Raw genomic sequence first — 23373 nt, 5'->3', positions numbered from 1 at the left:
CTTTTGGGTAACTCCCTGGTTTGCGCTTATTGCTGGAGTTCCCTTTCCAGTTGGAGCTGTGGCCCTGTTGTTTATGAGTGCCTGAGCCTCCTTGCCCTTTTGACTCTGAGAGGACTTGCTTCTGCCGTTTGATACTGTTTTGGTAGTGCTCGGTGGTCAGAGCACTGCTGACTAGTTCTTCGGTGGTTTGCGGCCTGTGAACGCCGCCAGCCACGTTCATTGCTATTTCCGGCCTCAGCATCTTGAGCATCAACCGGACTCTTTCTTTCTCTATGCTGACTAGTTCAGGGCATAGACGAGCCAATCTATTGAATTTCTTCACGGCTTCCTCAACTGATAGGTTGCCCTGACGAAACTCAGTGAACTCGTCGTAGTGGCGGTTGGTGACCCGCATGTGAAAGAACTCCTCGAAGAATTCTTTCTCGAAGTCAGCCCATGTCATCTGGTTCGCTCTGATTCTCTCCCACCACATGCGTGCATCTCCTGTCAGGCAGAAGGAGGCGCACTTCACCTTCTCGTGTTCTGGCCAGTCCAGGAGCTCCATCGTACTCTCCAGTGTTTTGAACCAGGCTTGAGCATCCCATGGTTCACTGGTGCCTGAGAAGTTCTCGGGCTTAACTCTCTGCCACTGGATCAGATAGGCCTCTCTTTTTGCCTCTGCTGCTGGGGCCACTGGTGCTGTAGGCTGGACTGGTGGAACCTCTATAACTACTGGGGTTGCTATGTTTGGTTTCGGAGTGACAGTGGGAGTATTCTGCTGATTAGCCTTTAAGGTGACTATCTCCTGCTGCTGTTCAGCTAACTGCTGCTGTAACTGAGCCACCAATGCTGTCAAGTCTGGGGGAGGCACTGAACTGCCTGCCTCATGTTGGGGCTCAGTGGCTGGTGCCCTCCTAGCTGGGCGTCCTCGTGCCATCTCTAGAGACATGGAGGACATACATGACTAACACAATCATAAGGGAGTAGCTATTGTTATCATGTCAACTACTATCATGAACAAGCATGCTTTAGTCATATCTAAACATGAAACAAGAAACATAAAGAAAGTGAGAGATGTTCTTACTTGGAAGCTGCAGGTTCAATGCTGATGTGTGTGTAGGAAGTATGGAAACTGCTCTGATACCATTCTGTAACGACCCACCTTCTACTGGCTAAGCTGTGAGGTCGATCGTTACATTAATCTGTGCTAAACTATTCCCTGATCATTACTAAATCTAGATGCGGAAGTTGTACTAATTAAAATTTTGCTAAACTATTGACATTTCTTGATTCTATACATGCTCAGGGGTGTAATTTAACTATTCATGACACATTATACTTCCCCCATGGTCAAGGAACTGAACTAGAGGCTTCCTAGCACCTTTCGGGCCTCCCAATCGATCTACAGATCGATTCAGCCGACTACTGTATGCGGGGCTTGGGTTGGATCGATCCAGTGATCGATCCAGCACGCTACTGTGCCCGGGACAATATTCTGGATCGATCGGCTGATCGATCCAGACTGGCCAATCGATCCCAGAGCCTTCTGTTCGTGACAGAATTCACTGGATCGATCGGCTGATCGATCCAAAGGCCTACTGTTCGCAAGGCAAGTTGCCCGATCGATCCTTCGATCAATTGGAGACTCTCGAATCGATCAGCTGATCGATTCAAGTTTCTGATTTCGACCAAAGGTCTGATTTCAGCACTTGTTCGTGCCAAAATCACCTATAACAATTCTAAACTAAATGCCAAACATTCTAACATCACAAAAATAGTATTCTAAACATGATAGGATGCTTGATTAACTAATTCATAACATTTAACATGCTAAGGTGCAAAATAACCAAATGCTAAAAAGTTCTAGTGCTTAAACAAGCTTGCTGAAATTCCCTAAGATCTCTATTCCAAGTTCCATCCACACACATCTTCGTAGCATTGCCCTCCAGCCTCCGCTAGTCCATCTTTCCTTTACCTTTATCTGCAGTATAAGGAAAAGAAAGTATCTGTAAACTTTCGCTTAGTAAGAAACCATCTACCTCACTAAAACATACAATCGATGCAAATCATGCTTTGAAAATATGCTATTTAAAACACGTACTGATTGAACTAAAACATGGCATGCTATCATACAATACATAGCAATCAAAAGTTAGTCATGGCATACTATCATCTAAAGCAGGTGTAATAAAACTGAACATAGAGCTATCATACATAATCATAAGAGAGAGCTGAACTGAGCTAATTCTAGCAAATGCTAAAATTGTACTGATTTCACCTAGCTATTCTGTGGGAGTTTAAAAACTATATACATAATAGGTGAAAATACATAATCATGCTGCTGTTTGGGCCCGGCGACTGTACTTGCTGTGCGCGCATCCCTAACTAAACCCGGGGTTGCAAATTCCGAATCTAGTAGGGTTTGCTAGGTTAGCTGAACCTAGGGACGACTATGGGAGTCCAACCCAAGGGATATCTAATCCAGTACAGTGCCACTGAGAAAGTAAAATACTGAACATAAGCTAATAGCTATTGTCTTGCTTCTACTAGGTTGTCTAAACCCAGAACTAGGTTATCTGAACCTAGGGGTGACTGTGGGAGCCCACCCATTGGACATCTAGTATTGTAAAAGCTGGAGCAAGACTAAATAAGCTATAAAATGCTTCTATTGCATTTATCTAAGTTACTAAAATGCCTAAGTTGCATTTTTCTGTGCTAAACATTTAATCGAACACTTGGTATGCGCTAATTCGCATCCTTTGTGTCGATAGTCTACTTATTACTAAACTACGACATGGAATTCACACGAAAGCTACTTATATTGCAGGTGAGGGATTTCTTACCTCATGTTCAGATTTTCTTACAAATCTAATCGCTAGATTTCCGGAGAAGAAGATTCCTCCGTCGATTTCCTCCCGTCCACGTGCTCTTCTCGCGGGGAGGAACGTTCTCGTAGCCGAGATATCGCCGGAAGGTGTTCCCCTTGCCCTTGGGACGGAAACCCTAGGTTTCTTGAGGTTGGCACCGAGAGTTGAGGGAGAAATGGAGAGGGCGGCGTGACTAGGGTGAGGGAAAGGTTTTTTTTTCTCCTTTAAGAAAAATAACAATTCCTCATTTAAATCTTTATTTATATTAAGTGGGTAATTCAGCCCAACTCAAATATAAATATAATTGATTCCCTTTCTTTTCAGCATGGCCCTGCTGGGTTCACTTGGTTACTAGAGCTATCTATAAGTCGTATGACCCAATAGGTCTCGGGTTCAATTCCCGCGTAGGCTATTTTCGTTTTCTATTTATTTTTTCTACTTCCGCTACTCTAAAAATTCTGTAAAAATATCCTAAAATTCTAGAAAAATCATAGAATATTTCTAAAATAGTTTTGAGAATTTTTCGGGTGTTACATTGCATCGGCAGATAACTTGGCAGTTCCTTTCACTAAGGCCCTTCCGGCGAAAGCTTTTGATCGGCATGTAGAGGGGATGAGAATCAGATGTATGACAACAGATATGACAGCTTAGTCTTTTAGTATAAGTGGAAGATTGTTAGAGCGTATACTAAAAGTCTGGTTTTTGTAAATATTTATTTTTGAAATAAAAGAATCACATTGGTCAATATCTACATTTATTTGATAAATGTAATTGTTCAATTAATTTATATAGTAGACGACATGGTGCGTGGTGTCACACATAGAAGATCATGTTGTCGGTTCTTTATAAATTATAAATAGTTACTCACGACTAAGATGGAAAGGAACAAATCATCGGAATAGTCGTAGTGTAATTAAGTATTAGTTTATCTTGATTAATAAATTACACTTATACACTCTAAGTGTATTGAGTAGGACCAGTTTAGGTAAGTTCTTTTTGTACTGACTTAATAAAAGAACTAGACCTTAGTTATTATGGAAGTGTGTACTCTTAATCCTAATATAATAACAAGCACATATATTTAATATTTATTTCTTTGACTTATCAAAGGGTGAGGTTTAGCTCGATAAATCAATATGTCCGATAAGTTGGGAAATGATATTACTTATAGTGTCTGTTGTTGATTATAGAAGGAAACTGTGTCCTACTTATCTAGGTTGAGAATGTCCCCAAGAGGAGCTCATAAGGATTGTCATGTTAAACCCTGCAGGTGGACTTAGTCCGACATGACAATGAAGTTGAGTGGTACATTACTCTTGGAGCTAGATATTAATTAAGTGAGTTATCAGTAACTTACTTAATTAGTGGACATTCGTTATCTTAAATACAGGGAGACTAACACACTCATGATAAGAAGGAGCTCATAATGTAATTTGGGATTGGTGCGGTAGTGCGATAATAACTCTCTAGTGGAATGAGTTATTATCGATGAACTTAAGTTGTGTGTTCGGGGCGAACACAGGATACTCAAGCTCATCAGAAGGACAAAACCAATTTCTCCTCTAGGTCTCTGTCGTAGCCTCATTAAAACCTCAAGTCCATCCAAAGAAAGGCCCATCTTGGTGTCCAAGAAGGGGGCCGGTCCATTGCTTGGTGACCAAACAATGGTCGGCCACATCCTCTTCTATAGGGGTCGGCCCTTTGCTTGGTGCCCAAGCATGTAGGGGCCGACCACAATAATTCAAACAAGGAGAGGTGTTTTGAATTTTTAAAATCTTCTCTTTGTAGAAAACTACAAGTTTTAAAAGAGAGATTTTAAATTAAAAAACTTTCCTTTTTTGAATTAGGCCACATGTTTTAAAAGAAAGTTTAAAGTTTTAAAACTTTCCTTTTTTAACCATCCTCATGGTTTAAGAAAAAAAGGAAGAGAAGTTTTAAAATTTAAATTTTCTATCACCATGTTAAAAAAGGAAAATTTTATAAGAGAAGTTTTAAATTTTAAAACATGTTTTTAATTTTTAAAACTTTCCTTTTTTAACTCCTACTTTAGGAAAGAGAGCTTATAAAATTTTATAAGAGTTTTTCTTCTTGTAAAATTTTATAAACAATATATTTCCTTCCTCTTTAAGGGGGTCGGCCACCCTTGCTTGGTGCCCAAGCAAGGTGGCCAGCCAAATTGAAATTAAAATAAAATCATCAATTAATATTTGGTGATTGATTCAATCAAGAGGAAAGAAAAGGAAAAAATTAAAAGGGAAAAGGAAAAACTAGAGGAAGATTTTAATTTTTGTAAAAATTCTTCCCTTATTTGCCTTGGGCAACTAATATAAAAGAAGGGGTGAGGAGGCCTCATAAGATACAGTTCTTATTCTCTTGGAGGAGTCTCTCTTGGTGTGGCTGACCCTCTCTCTTCTCCCTTTCCCTTTGCTCTATTCTCCTTGGTGGTGGTGGTGGCCGGATTTTAGAGGAAGAGGAAGAAAGCTTTTGGGTGGTGTTCATCTTGGAAGATCGTCGCCCACACGACGTCCAAGGTGAGGCGAGGAATACGACAGAAGATCTCGAGGTCATTAGCATACAAAGAGAAGGTATAATTAGCAATTGTTTTCCGCATCATGCTAGTTATTTTTCTTTGTATGAATTCCAAACACAAGAGACATTAGATCTAGTATTTCGAATTAGTTTTTCGAGTTTGTGTTTTCTTTATTTTCGAATTTGTGATTCGATTGTTTTTTTGGTTAACCTAGAGTTATTTAAGGAAATTAAATATTAGCTTTCCTTAAAAGACTTTGTCTAGGCGGTGGTGGTTGCTCCCATATCCGAAAAGGTCATGTGCCTCGCCATGCAGTCCTAGAAGCCAATTTTGGAAATTAATATTTAATGGAATTAATAACATAGGTGAATTTGAATCAATAGTGTTAAGTTCCGCTTGCGATTCAAATCTAAACCATTAAGAACAGATAAGTTAAATTTGGAATCAATGATGTTAAGTTCCGTCTGTGATTCCTAATTTAACTTCTAAAGAACACAATAGGTTATTTAAGGAAAGGTTCGACACTTGTACAAAATTTTTGTACAGTGGAACCGGTACGTTTTCCTAGGACTAACCAACAATATATATATTTTGATCCTGCCCAAAATCGGTGAAGATGACAAGTTGGGGAGGTGGCTCCGTAGTTGACGCGACGAAGACTCCATGTAGTTCTGCAACACAAAAACATTAATGCTAGGCCTGTTAGGATGTATACTAAAAGCCTAGCTTTTGGTATAAACATTTACCTAGAAATAAGAATCACATTGGTCAAATGTCTACATTTATGATAAATGTAGTTGTTCAATTAATTTATATTGTAGATAACATGGTGTGTGGTGACACACACAGAGGATCATGTTATCAGTACCTTATAAATTATAAATAGTAGCTCACGACCAAGATGGAAAGAAACAAACCATTGGAAGGTCGTAGTGTAATTAGGTATTAGTTTATCTTAACTATATAATTACACTAGTACACTTAGAGTGTATTGAGTAGGACCATTAGAGGTCGTTTCTTTTATACTGACTTTATAAAGGAACAAAGACCTCAGTTATTATGGAAGTGTGTGCTCTTAATCCTAATATAATAACAAGCACATATATTTGATATTTATTTCTTTAATTTATCAATGGGTGAGATTTAGTTCGATAAATCAATAAGCCCGATAAGTTGGGAAATGATATCACTTATAGTGTGTGTTGTTAATTATAGAAGGAAACTGTGTCCCAGTAATCTAGGTTCAGAATGTCCCCAAGAGGAGCTCATAAGGATTGTCATGTTAAACCCTGCAGGTGGACTTAGTCCGACATGACGATAAGGTTGAGTGGTACTACTCTTAGACTAAGATATTAATTAAATGAGTTGTCAGTAACTCACTTAATTAGTGGACATTCGACATCTTAAAAACAAGGAGACTAACACACTCATAATAAAAAGGAGCTCAAAATGTAATTTGGGATTGGTGCGGTAGTTCAATAATAGTTCTCTAGTGGAATGAATTATTATTGATAAAATTAAGTTGTGTGTTCGGGGCGAACACGGGATGCTTAATTTTATCGGGAGACCAAAACCAATTCCTCCTCTCGGTCCCTATCGTAGCCTCTTGTATATAGAGATTTATACCCACCACATACCCACCTTCTTACCCATCCAATGGGGCCGGCCAAGACCAAGTGGATGAGCCAAGTTGGTGGCCGGCCAAAGCTTGGGTCCCAAGCTTAGGTGGCCGGCCACTAGAATATTAAAAAGGATTTTTATTAAAATTATTTCTTATGTAGATATCATGGTTTTAAAAGAGAGTTTAAAATTAAAAATTTCCTTTTATAGCTTTCTACAAAAGATTAAGAGAAGAGATTAATCTCTTTCCTTATTTGTAGATTAAAATGATGGTTTTAATTTTTGGTAAAAACTTTTCTTATTTGTAAATCATCTACATGTTTAAAAGAGAGTTTAAAATTTGAAATCTTTCCTTATTTGTTGATTAAAAGGTGGATTTTAAATTTTAAGAAAACTTTCCTTTTTAACCATGTTCATGATTTAAAAGAGAGTTTAAAAATTAAATATTCTCTTTTATAAGTTTCTACAAAAGATTAAGAAAAGATTTGATATCTTTCCTTATTTGTAGATTAAAAGAGATTTTAATTTTTAGAGATAACTTTCTTTTTATCCACATGTTTAAAAGAAAGATTTTAATTTATTTAATTTCCTTTTTATAAACCAATCATGAAGGGATAAAAATTATTGGAGAAATTTTTATAAATTTCTGAAAACAAATTAGGAAGTTTTAATTCTTGTTTAATTAAAACTCTCCTTGATTTGGGGAAATAAGTGGTCGGCCATGTTATAATGAAAAGAAAAATTATTTTTAATTAAATAAATTTTTCCTTTTCATGGCAAAAGAATTAAGGAAGTTTTTATTTAAATTTCCTTATTTGCCAAGATCAAGGATTATAAAAGAGAGGGTAGAGGAGGCTTTATGAAAAAAACGACTCTATTATTCTTTTCCTCCCTCTCTTCCTTGGTGGCCGGCCTCTTCCTCTTCTCTCTTCTCCTTCTTGTGGCCGAACCATCTTGTTCTCTTGGAGTCTTTGTGGTGGCCGGATCTAGCTTGGAGAAAAGGAGAGAAAGGAGGCTTCGCTCTTGCATCCCTTGGAGCTTGGTGGTGGTGGCCGAACCTCATCCTTTCTTGGAGTCATGTGGTGGCCGAACCTTACAAAAAAGAAGAAGGTGCCTTGGTGGTTCTCATATCGGAAGATCGTTGCCCACACAACGTCCGGGATTAGAAGAGGAATACGGTAGAAGATCAAGAGGTCATTATCTACTAAGTAAGGTATAACTAATATAGTTTTCCGCATCATGTTAGTTTTATCTTCATGTAAAAATACCAAATACAAGAGGCATGCGATTCTAGTATTTCGAATTAGTTTTCGATGTTGTGTTCTTTTATTTTTCTTTTCCTTGTGATTTGATTGTTCTTTTCGGTTGACCTAAAGTTATTTAAGGAAATTAAATATTAGCTTTCCTTAAAAGGCTTTGCCTAGGCGGTGGTGGTTGTTCCCATATCCAAGAAGGCCATGTGCCTCGCCATGCAGTCCTGGAAGCCAATTCTGGAAATTAATATTTAATGAAATTAATAACCTAGGTGATTTGGATCGAACGTGTTAAGTTCCGCAGGAGATCCAAGTCTAAACCTAAAAGAACAAGTAAATTAAACTTTGGATCAAACGTGTTAAGTTCCGCAGGCGATCCAAATTTAATTTAAAAGAACACATAGTAGCTAGGAAAGGTTCAGACCTTTGTACAAAAATTTTTGTACAGTGGAACCATTAGGTTTTCCGAGTAGCAACCAACAAGGTCGGGAAGGGTTCTCGGCGTTGACCCTCCGACGCTCAAGTCAGTCTCTAGCGATCTCAAGAAATGGAGAACCGTGGCTAAGAGATGTAGAAAATGAAGTTGTGCATATCTCTCTCTTTAGATGGGAACTTCCTTTTATAGCATCACTGTAGTGTTTGTGCACGTGTCCCAAAGCATAGACACGTTTTCCTATGTGTCCTAGGAAAAGATAAGTCGAAAAGTGTCCTTAGCATCATTCCTTAAACAACCATGCAGTTCTCTAATATGATGGCCTAGAAGTTTCGAAAGTATGATTGCCTGCTGGGCATGCCCTATTATTAGCGCCACAAACTCCCAAAAGGATACGATAAGGAATTTGGTGGGGGCATGCGTAGCCGACCGGAATCTGCTCACCTAGGTTGCCTCCGCTCAATAATGTCATTAAGGCCTGTCGGCTCGTCTCTTTACTTGCTTCCTGACCTTTGTCAGTTATCCCCCTCTGACCGGATGCTGAGCTCGGTCGATGAGACCAACTACGGCATAGCTTTCTTTGTTGTCGAATGGTAACTTTACTAATCGAGGAGAGCCCGACTTACTTGTCTCCTAAGCTGGTGCCATCCACTCGGCAATACTTGATCTGCTCGGTCGTGCTCGTTCCGCTCGGCCATACCCAGTCTGCTCAACCAACTGTGGTACCCTGTTTGACTTTGTTTTTCATGTCAGACGGTCTTCCTTAATCTTTAGTGGGACCTCTCGTCATTACCGGATCATATATATATATATATATACACACACACACACTGGAGAGGCGCCTGGATCCACTTCGATGCCCCGAGTCCACATAAGTTTTTTTTTTAATTTATTTTTTTAGGTATATTATATGTATTTAGCGTTTAAGATTTTAAAATTTAGGAGTTGGGTTATAATGGGTTTGAGTTAATAAGATTTTCCCTCTAGGGTTTAGACTTCCCTCTTGGATTATAGTGTTTAAAATTAAAAATTTTAGATGCTCACGAGGTATGCTATATGTATTTAAGGTTTAAGATTTTAGGGTTTAGGGATTGAGTTATAATAAATTTAAGTCAATATAATTTTTCCTTAAGGTTCAAACTTTGCTATTGGGTTATAGTGTTCAAAATAAAAAAAATTATATACTCATGGTGTATAGTGTTCCTCTTTAAGGAAATGTTGATTTTAAAAAATTAAATCTAGACGTCTGGACACTGAGTCCGTGGCATACAGTCCACAACAGAGTATGACAGTTTGCACATCCTTATCTTGCATACTCTTGGATAATCTTCACAAATCCGGACGTCCAAATTATTAAAAGTGAATCGACGTGCTTGACTAGGTATCTAGGTGTCCGAATCTATAAAGATTACTCAGAAGTGTGCAGGATAAAGATGGGTAAAATATTTTACTTTTATATATATATATATATATTCAAAAGAGTAAATGTCCAAGAATAAATTGCAGTAAAAATTTATATATATATATATATATTCAAAAGAGTAAATGTCCAAGAATAATTGCAGTAAAAATTGAAGTCATTATCTTAGTAACTTTTCCAGGGCAGCCTCACACATCCTTGATGGGAATATCAACACCTCATGGAGGTGTATCGACATTTTGGTAAGCAGATAAATTTGATAAAAAATTTCTTCTCACTTTACCACTTTCCTTTATTATTATTTATTGTGTGCACCTATTTAGTTTATCCATTAACTAATTTTCAGGGCACTCAAAGTTAAGTACGGTATGAATCTAAGGTCAGCATCCGTTTAATTCCATATATAAATTAATTAAATTAACTAAACATTAATTTAAAGTTTTATTAAAATAAGATTAATCGAATTAAATTAAAAATAAATTGTACCGGTTAATATAGAATTAACCGAATTTATTTTTAAAATAAAATATATATATATAAAATTAATATCAGATTAATTAAATTAATCGAATATTCGTCAGATGATTAATTTTGATAAATATTAATAAATTACAGTAAAAATTGAAGGGTCACCTTAACCATTTTTTCCGGTGGTCCTACACATTTGGAAAGGTATATCAGCAATTCGTACAGGTGTATCGACATTTTGGTAAGCTCGTAGATAAATTTAGTAAGAAATTTACCCCTTTCCTTCTTTTATTATTATTATTATTATTATTATTATTATTATTATTATTATTATTATTATTATTTATTGTCTGTACGTATTTAATTAATCGTAATTTTCACGGCACTCAAAGTTAAGTATGGTGTGATGATTAATTTTGATAAACATTAATTCGTAGAATTCACATTTATACTGATATATATAAAGTTTCAAAAGAGTAAATGTATATGAATAAATTATCGCGACCCTTCCAAAATAACCCCACACATTAGAAAAGGGATTAACTCGTGAAGGTGTATCGATATTTTGGTAAGCTGGTCTACAAATTTGGTAAAAGATATCATACTTTCCTTGATTATTATTTATTGTATATTTGGTAAAAGATATCTTCTCCCTTTGATACTTTCCTTGATTGTTATTTATTGTATATTTGGTAAAAGATATCTTCTCCCTTTGATACTTTCCTTTATTATTATTTATTGTATATTTGGTAAAAGAAATCTTCTCCCTTTGATACTTTCCTTTATTATTATTTATTGTATGTATGTATTTAGTTAATTCATTAACCAATTTCACTGCACTCAAAGTTATGTGTGGTAGGATGATTAATTTTGATAAATATTAATTCATAGAATTATATATTGATGAAGGTAAAAATATTAGTGTGCACTTATATAACAAGATATTTTATAAAGAAAATTATTTATGATTAATCATTTACTTTTATGCATGTATATGATTAATAATAAATTTCTATTGATGTTTGAGTATATAAATCTTAAAACAATCCTTAATTGAGTAAATAGCTAGAGAGGCCATATATATTTAGATCAACGCTGAATTTAATTAGGTTAAGATAAATTGAGAGATGGATATCTAAATTATACTTAGGGGTGTATTGAGTTTAGAGGTACACTGGACACGATTTGCTTAAAAGGAGATCACATATTAAGCATTATTGGACATTCATCTTATGAACGAGTGTAACTGATCTTTTGACTTAAGACCTTTATTTATTCCATACATGGAGTTATATACTTTGATGTTGTTAAAAACAACCTTTAAACGGATTATGATTAATACGGTAGTTGGGTATATGACAAATCGTAGACAGAATAATATTGAGTCAATAAAGGATTCATCGCTCTCTTAAATTAAGTTTAACATCCTAGTCGCTTGATAGAAATATTAGTAACTTGAAATTTATGGTCATGGAAGGAATGATTTTATCATTCAAGAGAGATCTATTATATCTTGAAAATCATGTAAAGTGATTAATTTGATGATGATGCATAATGTACCGAATTAATTGGGATGTAAGTTTAGATGAAAAGATTGAAATACACATTAATCGGTTCGTGATGATTTATAGTTTAAGACTAATATTAATTTTATCGTGTTGGGTAATTAAAAATTGTGCTAGATGGTTAACTTATTATGTGTATGGATTTACACTGTCTTCATGTATAAAACTTAGAGGGACACACACATAACAAGTAGACATAAACATTATCTATAATTGATTATTTTAGTAAATACTAAAATTAATCCATTTATTATTTTATAATAAGAATTAATTAGATTATTAATTAATTATATTAGAAACCAATAAAGGTAGATTATTAATTAATTCTGAAATATTAGAAATTAATACATGTTAAAATCAAATATGATTTTATTCGATTAAAAAAAAAAGAGAGTAAAGAACTTGGATAGACACATGGTGATCTTTAGAAAATTTGAAGAGTCATAACTCTTCATCTTCCTTGAAGAATTAATGGAGGTCATAATTCTACTTAAATAAAGAATTAGTGGAGGCCACAACAATTCATCTTCCTATTTAATGGAGGTAATTAATAAAGACCTTAACTTTTCATTTTTCAGGGAGGCTATAAATAACCACCTTTATAAAGGTTGGTTGGTAGAGCTCTTTTTTACTTCTCTCTTTCTTCTATCAGAAAGATTGATAGTGCTTTTCAAAGATTTTGTCGATGTAAGAGGCTAGCACCTAACGAATCGTATCAAGTTCGTGATCTAGTGTGTGTGGATATTGTTAGAGGTCACAAGTGGGGCTTTTATTTGTTTTTGATATTATTCACGCCTTTTTAATGAGGAATTGAGGTATGTTTTATGTTATTTTTATTTAAAACTATATGTACCATGAAGAGATTTATGATTTAAGAGGAAAAGTAATTGATTTTAATATATATATTCCGTTGTGTTTTGATGGACCTAGTGAGCTCCGATTGCACATATTTCAGTTCCTGTGAATTTCTAGGGTTACAAGGAGTTCAAATATGCTATCCATTATTTATTTTAGTTTCTTAAGGGTGTTAAAATATTTTTAGAAGAATAATCAATGTGAAAAAGAGAGGAAAGAAAAAAGAGAAGAGGAAAGATAATAGATGTATTGCATGCATAGGAGGAAAGAGAAGAGAGAGAAATGATAATTTTTTTTTAAAAAAAAATAAAATTTGTCAGGAGGGCAGAATAGGAAAATCACTGTAAAAAGGTGCATCCTTTGATAAATAACAAAATAACATGCGACTTTTAGTAAATTCAAAACTTACCTACACCTTTTAGTAAATTGTCCAAAAAAAAATAAAGTCGCTTAAGACAACCCATATTCTCTAAGAGGAGATAAATTATAAAAGTATTTATTATAACACAGAAACCTTTTAGCATGAGAAAAATAAAAAACATCATATATTCAACGTGATATTTTTATAGAATTAACTTCCAAAATCTATTATAACAAACATCCATGAGATATCTAGCTTTTTTAACAGACTAATATTAGGTGAACTGATCCGACCCCGTTTAAATTTTCATCGTTATTAGAGTAAATCGGAAAGCGCTCATAAAAATTCATTCCGGCCCACTTTTTATTAGAGAAAAAGGTTTTTTTTTTTTTTATAGAGTACTCATAGCTAAAATTTTAGTAAAATATGATTATTTATCTCAGAGGTCATAATTTATCCCCAAATTATATAAAGGAAAATAACTTATAGGGTTAACTTATAGCATTGTCAAATGGACGAGAATAGAAGCGAGTATTCATAATTGGAGATATTTATCCCCTCAATTTAATTATCTCTCATCATATCTCTCCATCGTGTTTTGTAATTAAAAGTCCCTTCAGACGGATTTAATGGCTAGCGCATAAGGTGTTTCACAATGAGGTCTGGGGTTCGAATCTCGGTAAAGTCGAGATAAATACCTCCCTTATGTAATAGTCATTATTCCAAAGATTAGTAGCCGCCCATGATTTACCTCTTCCATGTTGACCTTGGGACGAATTGACGGAGGCACTGGGGGTGAGCGTATTCATCTTTTGCCATAGTGTTTTGTAATTAAAAAACTAAAGAAGACTACAGCGGCAGCTACAGTTGTTGTGTTTTTTTTTAATTAAGTAAAAAATATTTAGTAAATAAATATATCTAAATATTAAGTAAAAAATATTTATGAAATTAGTATTATTAATTATATTTAAATATAAAATTAAATATAAATTAATAAAAATAATAATAAAGTTATAAATATTTGATTGATAAAATATTTGATTATAAAATTTAAGATATTTAAAAACAAGATATTTAATAAATGGAATTATAAATATTTAATTGAAAAAATATTTGATTATAAAATTTAAAAGATCTCAGTGAGAAATTTGATGAATAATTGGACGTCAGTACCACACCAACATTTATCGTAGATGCTCTTATCTCAAGCGCAGCTGGCACCCAAATGCCCAGGAATAAATGAATAGATTGCCGTCGAGATACTTTCCCGATTTTCTGATTAAACAGAGCATCAGAAGATTTTGAGTGGGCTGGTGGGTACTTCTTCATTTGAGCTCCACCACCCGATAACTCGAGCACCGGCCTGCTTCTTCACAACCTAACTCATACGAGCTCACCGCGGGCACCGCGCGACCGTGCACAGCCCCGGCCACCAGTAGCGCTCGCACGATCTACTGCTGATGGCCGTTTTCTGCTCGACGTCTTTGTCTATGGCGCTCCATTTGTCGCTCTTCCTTGGACCTTTTCGATCGATGGCGTAACGAACATTCAACGGACCCTTGATCGCCACCTCGTTGACAACGGCTCTAATCCAACCCATTCAGGGACAACGTCGTTCCGTGTAAGCAACCTTATAGTTCCTTTCTTTCTTTTTTTTTAGATATCTTTCCGTCCCTGCTCCTCCTCCGACACAATCATCTCCTCTTCGCCGTTGATTTTTTCCCTCCCCCTTTCCCTTTAAATCATGACTAGTTGGTGATCCACTGGAGTCCCAAGGTTGTCTTATTGCCGAATTGGGGTTCTGGGCGACAAAATCTAAGCTTTTTGCACCTTCGTCCAAACACACGCTCTCTGCTGATCGGAAACCCTCCTCGTAGTAGGGTTGAGCACTGCCTCCGGTGCATCTATCTACTAGCTATGATAATTCAAGGATGTATTTTGTGAAATTTGAGGCAACCTAAATTTCATAGCGTACATAAAATACATATAACTGTTTGCTGCCGGCGTACGATACGCTGAGTTTAACACTTTCGATATCTTTGCAAGCCTGTCTTGTAGTTTCGTTTCTGCTCTTGTTTTGCTACTTCACCGTCTTATTTTTCATGTGGGATGCTCATGATTTTGAATACTCGTGGTTTTCTGTTTATGTAACTTACACACACACAATTTCCACATCGTTCCATAATCAGCAGAGGTGAATCTAGAATATTTTTCTGGGGTCTGTGTTCATACCATATTTGTGCATTCTATTCCCCATCATCACCTCTAGGTGCAATTTAAGTTAATCTTGTTACACAAAGAACTTTCTTTCAGAACATTAGGTAATCAGCCTCAGATTTTAAAGCCAAAATTCTAGTAGATATGCTGAGATAAGCCTACAGTCTCTGTGCATCTTCAGAATAATGTTTCTTGAACTATTTTTCTCATTTTCTAACTATATAATTTAATCAGCTACTTCTCTTTTTGTTAGGGTTAGCTCAAGGTGGCCTTTGTTTCCCTAGTGCTACCGAAGTTACCTTTCCATCTCTCAATTTTACCGTTGGTCAGATGGCAAACATGTGGCTTTGCTTCTTGCTGTTGATTTGTATACATAACACTGGAAAAATAGTAGCAGACTCAACATATTTAATTGGGCTTGGGAGTTATGACATAACTGGTCCAGCTGCAGATGCCAATATGATGGGATATGCTAATACTGAACAGATCGCTTCCGGTGTCCATTTTAGGCTTAAGGCTCGAACATTTATTGTTGCAGAGCCAGGAGGAAACCGTGTGGTTCTTGTGAACCTTGATGCATGTATGGCTTCTCAGCTTGTGACAATTAAAGTGCTTGAGAGACTGAAATCAAGGTAAGCTTTCAGCTGTAATGTGTCAAACTTACATGCATGCTATACCACATGCATGCGCTTTTCATAATCTTTCATGATCTAACTTTAGGAGTTCAAGTTCATCATGTATACTAAGTCATTTCTATTACCATATGGTTCTTTAATTCTGCTGATTTGGACATATTTGCGACAATGGCTATGCTTATTTAACTGAACAATATCTAAATATGGCTGTTGAATTGACATATTGCACCTGTTGAGTTCAAACATGCTTTTTACCTTTTTCAGGTATGGAGATTTGTACAATGAAAAAAATGTAGCCATCAGTGGTATTCACACACACGCAGGGCCTGGGGGGTACCTCCAGTATGTTGTCTACATTGTAACATCTCTTGGCTTTATAAAGCAATCTTTTGATGTTCTTATAGATGGCATTGAAAAAAGCATAGTTGAAGCCCATGAAAATCTTCGACCAGGAGATATCTTTGTGAACAAGGGTATGCAAACTTATTAGATAAGGCTGATGTGTATTTGTTCGTATTAGCAGAATAGACAGTCATAAAGTGCTGTTCATCTATCTGTTTTACCATTAGCATTTTGTAAAACAAGGAGCAATATAAGTATTTAGGCAGTTCACATTTATCCTTACTAACGAATATTGATAGTCATCTGCATTTTCATATTTGATGTGAATATTCTTTGATTTTCAGGAGAGCTTCTGGAGGCTAGTATAAATCGCAGTCCTAGTGCCTATCTTAACAATCCTCCTGCAGAACGTAGCCAATTCAAATATAATGTTGACAAAGAAATGACCCTACTTAAGTTTGTAGATGGTGAATGGGGCCCTGTTGGTAGTTTTAATTGGTTTGCTACTCATGGTACTTCAATGAGCCGAACAAACTCCTTGATAAGTGGAGATAACAAAGGAGCTGCTGCTAGATTTATGGAGGATTGGGCCGAACAAAATGGTTACCCTAAACAAACTGACAGTGCATATCCTGATACAATTACGAGTGGCATTGGACAGAAGGTACTTCATCGAAGAATCTCCATCATAATTCCTCAGCCAGATGATAAATGTAAGTCATATATGCTGTACAGTCTTCTGGATAATACATAAAATTTTTGCCTTCTCTCTTGATACTTCCAAATCTTTTCACTTTTTGTGACTTTTTGTTTGCAGCTTCTGAGTTAATGCAGCTGGCATCATCGTTCCTGGCATCAGGTGGTAGATTATTATCAAGTACAGGAAGAATTTCTCAGCGTGTCCGAGATACGCAAGCTGGAAAACCCAAATTTGTGTCTGCCTTTTGCCAATCAAATTGTGGAGATGTGAGTCCAAATGTGTTGGGAACTTTCTGTATCGATACTGGTCTCCCTTGCGATTTCAATCATAGTACCTGCAATGGGAAGAATGAACTTTGCTATGGACGAGGCCCAGGGTATCTCTTATTTTCTTCATAGATCATTTTTTTTTTTTTTTTTTGCACAATAGTTATAGTTTTTCTTTTAATTCCTTATATTTGGTTTCTGTCAGATACCCAGATGAATTTGAAAGCACAAGGATCATTGGTGAAAGGCAGTTCAGTAAGGCTGTTGAACTCTTTGATTCAGCATCTGAGTTGGTGAAAGGAAAAATTGATTATCGTCAGACCTATTTAGATTTTTCAAATCTAGAGGTCACCCTTCTTTCAAGTAATGGAAGTCAGGGAATTGTGAAAACATGTCCAGCTGCCATGGGATTTGCTTTTGCTGCAGGAACCACAGATGGTCCTGGAGCATTTGATTTTAAGCAGGGAGATGTCAAGGTGAGTATTGGGAATGCTTTTATCCGTTCCACTTTTCTTGGCAGAATCATTGATCGGGCATTCAACTGTGCTAACTATGTTGTTTCAGGGCAATGCCTTCTGGAAAGTAGTGAGAAACGCACTGAAAACACCTAGCCGTGATCAAGTTACTTGCCAGCAGCCAAAGCCAATTTTACTGGACACTGGTAACATGCAAGTACCATATGCTTGGGCGGTGAGTTTTATTCTGTTTATTTCCCTCTATTTTTTATCTGCAATATAGGTGAATCTATCGAGAATGTTAGCCTACACACCTCACGGTGCACACCTTGTGAGCACCAAGTATATTTTTTTTTTGCTTTACTTTTTTTGGATCTTAGGGTTTAGGGTTTAGATTATAGTATTTAAGCTAAAGAAATTTATAAAAAAAATACACATGAGGTGTGTGGGCTATCAAACCTCGTGAATCTATAACTTAAATGAGATGAGCATTTGATGAGTGGAAGATTTTACCTTCCAGCGAACGGTTCTGTCTTTTTTGCTTGATTCCCTTGACCCTTTTGGCTAATTGACTAATTTCTTTTTTTTTTCTCCAGCCTTCAATACTTCCAATTCAGATAATCCGTATAGGACAGGTGGTCATCCTATGTGTGCCTGGAGGTATATGCTTTGTGTACTTTTGCACTTAAAAAAGTGTTTTTCAGTATCATCTCATCTGGTACTTAAATTTGTATACCTCGATGTTTCTTCTTTTCATAAAGCTTTTTGGAAAACATATTATTTTTCTGCTGCATTTCCAACTTCTTTATGTAGATTCTTGATCCATAAAAATAATTTGCATTCCATAATCATTGAAAATTTAGATTATTATGGTGTTTCCCTTTTCAGAGTTTACTACAATGGCTGGGAGGCGTCTTCGTGATGCTGTGAGAGCAATACTCACTCGCGATGGCAATGGCGAATTTGGTAGCAACGTTCACATTGTTATTGCGGGATTGTCAAACACTTACTCCCAGTATGTTACCACATTTGAAGAGTATGAGATTCAGAGATATGAGGTGCTTAATCTACAATATGAGAGTTTCCAATTCTCTTTCTGATTTTACAGAACACAAAACTCTTACACTTTCGTTGTCTTTGTCATCCACTTTAATGAATGCTACTTCCCCTTGAGATTTTTAACAGCCTTATTGACTGCTTTTCTGTTTTTACACCAGGGGGCGTCAACTTTGTATGGTCCGCACACTCTCAGTGGTTACATTCAGGAATTTGAAAAACTTGCATCTGCCCTTTTAGAAGGCAAAAACATTGAAACAGAGTTGCAACCACCAGATCTCTTGAGCAAGCAAATTGGTTTCCTCCCGCCTGTGGTCATGGACACAACCCCCATGGGAGTTAAGTTTGGGGATGTTCTCACAGATGTTAGTGAAAACTCTACATTCCACCCAGGCGACTTGGTGACAGCTACTTTCTGGTCTGCTTGCCCACGGAATGACGTCCTGAGTGAAGGTACATTCTCGCTGGTGGAAATGCTAGACAGCGGTAGTAACTGGATAGCTGCATACGATGATGATGATTTCTGTTTACGATTCAAGTGGTCTAGACCAGCAAAGCTGAGTTCCCGTAGCCATGCAACCATCGAATGGAGGATTCCTGAAACAGTTGTTGCAGGCGTCTACAGATTAAGGCATTTTGGTGCATCCAAGAGTTTGCTTGGGAAAATTAGTCATTTTACTGGCACTTCCAGGGCCTTTGTTGTGCTCTAGCTAAGTTGAATGCCTTGTATTTGACATTAAGTTGAAACTTCACTCTATTCAGGATCATGTGTACGTATTGTTTGGGTCGGTTGCTTTGCTCAGAAGATCACAATACTAACAATGCGTTGTGCTTGCTATTTGCCTGCTGTACCTTATGTAAGAGATTCCACATTGCTTTTATTCTCTATGGTGATTTCCACATACCTCTGCATCAACGGCTGCTCCTGACCGCTATCCGAGGCTCCGAGCTCCCCTTTCAAGTCAAGCAGGTTTTTTTTTTCTCTCGAAACCCTTCTATTTTTTGTCCAGTTTGTCTTTATCCCGCGGGAAATTATCTTTGCTTTACTTTCAATTATTGTTGCAGCAGTAATAATAAGGTTAGACTCTCAGTTCCAAAGAAGTTTTAGTTACTCGGTCTAGCCGGAAAATTAACAAAGAATCCGTGTGTTTAATATAATAATCGACGGCAACATCTTAAGGACCAGTAGTCAGTGACGGATCACTGATGGCGTGTCGCCTCTGTCAACAAAGCAAAAACGACCACAAATCTCGGTCGCTAGCGCTCTTCCAATTAATTTAAACACCCGTAATTCTAAATTTCTAATAGCCAAATCAACATGGCTGATGCTTGGAAGCAGGACGATAAGGAGCAGGTGTCCCCCCTTGCGGTGGCAGCCGTGGTCGAGGCCCCCACCGGTGAGCACGACGAGGCCACCCGGTGGCCCTCGGTGCCGTACCTCCGGAAGAGGCAGTGCGCGCTGTGGTGCTGCGGGTGCTGCGCTGCCACCCTCCTCCTCCTCGGCCTCACCGTCCTCATCCTTTCCCTCACCGTGCTCAGGGCCATGGACCCCACGCTCACAGTGAACGACATCTCCCTCCCTCGCTTCAGCGCCGAGCCCGGGGACTTCGGCGGCGACAGCCTGGTGTGCGTCAACGCCACGCTGCTGGCCGACCTGTCCCTCAGGAACCCCAACGTGGCGTCGTTCCGCTTCGGCCGCAGCGCCACCGAACTCTACTACGGCGGGGAGACGGTGGGAGTGGCGTACTTGCCGGAGGGAAAGGTGGGCGCGCGGCGGACGTCGCGACTGACCGCGACGGTGGACGTGCTGACCACTCGCGTGGCGCGGCGGATGAACGTCACGCCGGAGATGGTAACCAGCGGGACGGCTACCGTTGAGTTCACCAGCTTCACGGACGTCTCCGGGAAGGTGACCGTGCTCGGCGTGTACAAGCGCAAGATCGAGATCGCCATGAACTGCAGCCTGACGCTGACGCTGTACACCTTCCGCCGGGCCTCGGTCACCACCAACCAATGCTCTGCAAATGTCAGTTAATAACACATAGAGATGTTATCTGGCTCTGATACGTGTTTCCCGCTTCTCGATTGTGATTGAGATTGGTTAGATGAAATGCGATTTTGATAAGGAGAACGGAATTCAATCGATTGGTTGTCAATTGTTGAATAGAGAAGACGAAGTGGAATTGGTAGGTGGAGATTAGCTCAAGTGCTGATACACATGGGTCAACTGATTAGGTAGAGAAGGATTATTAGAGGGAAATTTTGTTCGGATGAAAAAGAAACGAGAGTAGGTCACCGATTTGGACATCAGGCATGAGATGTCTGGGTTGCTAGAAAGTGTGTTTCCGATTCCTGTTATTCAGAAATTGTCTTAAGATTGCTCTTGTTCAGTTTATTGAATTGGATTTTTTTTTTTTGCCCTCGCAAATTTTACTTGTCGGCCCAAAAAATGGGCTGGAGCCCCATAAGGTCCAGAAGTCATTCAGACTATAAATTGCCGCACAGTGGCTGTAACCCTAAACTCCATCAACCTCCCCTTGCAGCCTCTTCAGGTGCCTGAGTCGCCTTCCTCATTCTCGTTCTAATTTCTTCTCTTTCTTGACGGAGGTTGCGATGGTGAGAAAATCGTTCTCAACGCAGATCGCCAATTGGATTCCACATCGAATCCGGCGACGTGAAGCCTTATCTGGTTCATATTCTCTGAGCTTCCTCCGTTCTCATCTCATTTCGTGTATTTTGTTCTCTTCGATCCTCTTCCCCTTCGAAGGCACCTGCGGGGGCATCGCCTTCTCGCGCAATGTCATGCTCTCCAAGTTTGCCTCCGCAGACGGAGAAGCAAGATGTGGGCACTCAGACTCTCAACTACATATTGAAGTCTGGCCGCCCATGGATCTGTTTCTTAATCTCGTCATCCTCACGATTGCACGGAGATCTGATTGATTTTGTCTTGTTTTCTTTCCCCCAAAAAAGGTTTAGGGTTTTATTGCAGCAATTTCTGAAAGTTATATTTTTTTAGAACTTTTTGAAAAAAAAAACAAATTTCTGCTTCATCACGGTTAATGAACATAGATCTACTATCACGTTCTATGGTCCATTGTAAGATATGAAGCATAAATCACACTGCTACCTCGCTATCCGATGCAATCGAAATCGTGCTGCATTTGGACGTTGGTGAGCTACATTCCCTTACATCAAATCTTCTTTAGTGTGTACTTATCTTGATAGAAGATAAGTGGAAGTATTGGACAAAGTTTTGGATGGTCCAATTATGCAAATTCAAAAGTACAACAATGTTTGTTTTGTACCTATCAGAGGCCTTTGCAACTGTCAAACACTTTATCAAATACTTTTGGTAATTACTTGGTGATCTTATCAAGCTAAAGATTATGAAAATTCATATCATATACAATCCATTAGAGTCGATTACTAGTCACGGATTCTAGTTGACTAATCATAGAGTATGCAAGAGTATTTAAAGGCTAAATATGAATATAAAACCTTTATAGCAAAAGTGTTTGGCTGACTTGTAAAGCTTATCCTTGGAAGGCCACTCATGCCCATTGTCAAACACTTTTGTTCACGTCTATTCAACATGAGTCAATTTTTATTTGGGTGGAAAATTTTTATGGGGTTAGAATGGTCATATCCAAAATTAATCATGAGCGGTATATTTGAAGGTCAACTAGAAAAAATTATTTGTATAAAATAATATGTGAAATAGGTTTGATATGTGAAAGAAATTTAACTTTATAAAATGATTAATATGCTTTGTATTTTAAAATCATTTACATTGAATAGATTTATAATTTTAAAAAATAATTAGGAACATAAATAAGTTACATGTTTATAAAAATATAAATTCAGATTTAATTTATGGGGGGATGATTTATAGATTGTTGCAAATAGTTAATAAAATTGAGAAACAATTGCAACAACTAAAATTTTAAATTTATAAATTGAAAATAATTATGTTTATAAAAAAAATAAATAAAGGCTATTTTTATTTTTATTTTTGATTTTGATTTTGATTTTTATAAAGAGGGAAGGCATTTTTTTAAAGACTCTTTTATTTTTTTAAAAAAATTAGGGATGTTCCTTTGATTACCTTTTTTATTTAAATTTAAATGTCTAGTTATTTGAATTGATTAATTTTAGAGGTGAACGGTTTGATCATATTTTTCATCAATGATAAATCAAGAAATACTTATGGAGATTCATTCAAGCGGTCAGTATTCTTAGGGTGCGTTTGATTCAAGTTATTATGTATAACCTTGGTTATGTGATTACCAGGTAATCATATAACCAAGGTTATGGGAAATAAAACATAATCAAATGTTGTTTGGTTCAACGT

At 37.1% G+C, this 23373-nt stretch overlaps 2 protein-coding genes and 1 non-coding gene across 5 annotated transcripts; all 3 read left to right on the top strand.

Annotated features, from left to right (window-relative positions):
* Nucleotides 1-14610: 14610 nt before the first annotated feature.
* LOC121985774 (neutral ceramidase-like) lies at nucleotides 14611-19789 on the top strand. Of its 3 annotated transcripts, none has more exons than XM_042539408.1 (10): nucleotides 14611-14972; nucleotides 15828-16200; nucleotides 16468-16676; nucleotides 16890-17258; nucleotides 17363-17621; nucleotides 17717-17987; nucleotides 18076-18201; nucleotides 18563-18626; nucleotides 18855-19024; nucleotides 19184-19789. In XM_042539408.1, exons 2-10 carry the CDS (start codon nucleotides 15899-15901, stop codon nucleotides 19730-19732), a joined length of 2319 nt encoding a protein of 772 aa, XP_042395342.1. In that variant the 5' UTR covers nucleotides 14611-14972; nucleotides 15828-15898; the 3' UTR covers nucleotides 19733-19789. The 3 variants fall into 3 exon arrangements, with proteins under 3 accessions (XP_042395342.1, XP_042395340.1, XP_042395341.1); XM_042539406.1 differs by having other exon boundaries at nucleotides 15822-16200; XM_042539407.1 differs by lacking the exon at nucleotides 14611-14972 and adding an exon at nucleotides 15017-15249 and having other exon boundaries at nucleotides 15822-16200.
* Nucleotides 19790-20053: 264 nt separating this feature from the next.
* LOC121985775 lies at nucleotides 20054-21384 on the top strand. The gene has a single exon (XM_042539409.1). The coding sequence runs from the start codon at nucleotides 20341-20343 to the stop codon at nucleotides 21055-21057; it is 717 nt and encodes a 238-aa protein (XP_042395343.1). The 5' UTR covers nucleotides 20054-20340; the 3' UTR covers nucleotides 21058-21384.
* A 679-nt stretch (nucleotides 21385-22063) lies between these two features.
* On the top strand, nucleotides 22064-22206 carry LOC121988251. Its single transcript, XR_006113984.1, has one exon. It is a non-coding gene; the product is annotated as a small nucleolar RNA snoR136 (small nucleolar RNA).
* The last annotated feature ends 1167 nt before the right edge of the window (nucleotides 22207-23373 follow it).

The sequence above is a fragment of the Zingiber officinale genome, chromosome 5B, assembly GCF_018446385.1.
Source record: "Zingiber officinale cultivar Zhangliang chromosome 5B, Zo_v1.1, whole genome shotgun sequence".
In the NCBI taxonomy this organism is placed as follows: domain Eukaryota; kingdom Viridiplantae; phylum Streptophyta; class Magnoliopsida; order Zingiberales; family Zingiberaceae; genus Zingiber; species Zingiber officinale.
The sequence above is the reverse complement of the archived record's forward strand: the minus strand, read 5'-3'. Positions and strand labels throughout refer to the sequence as shown.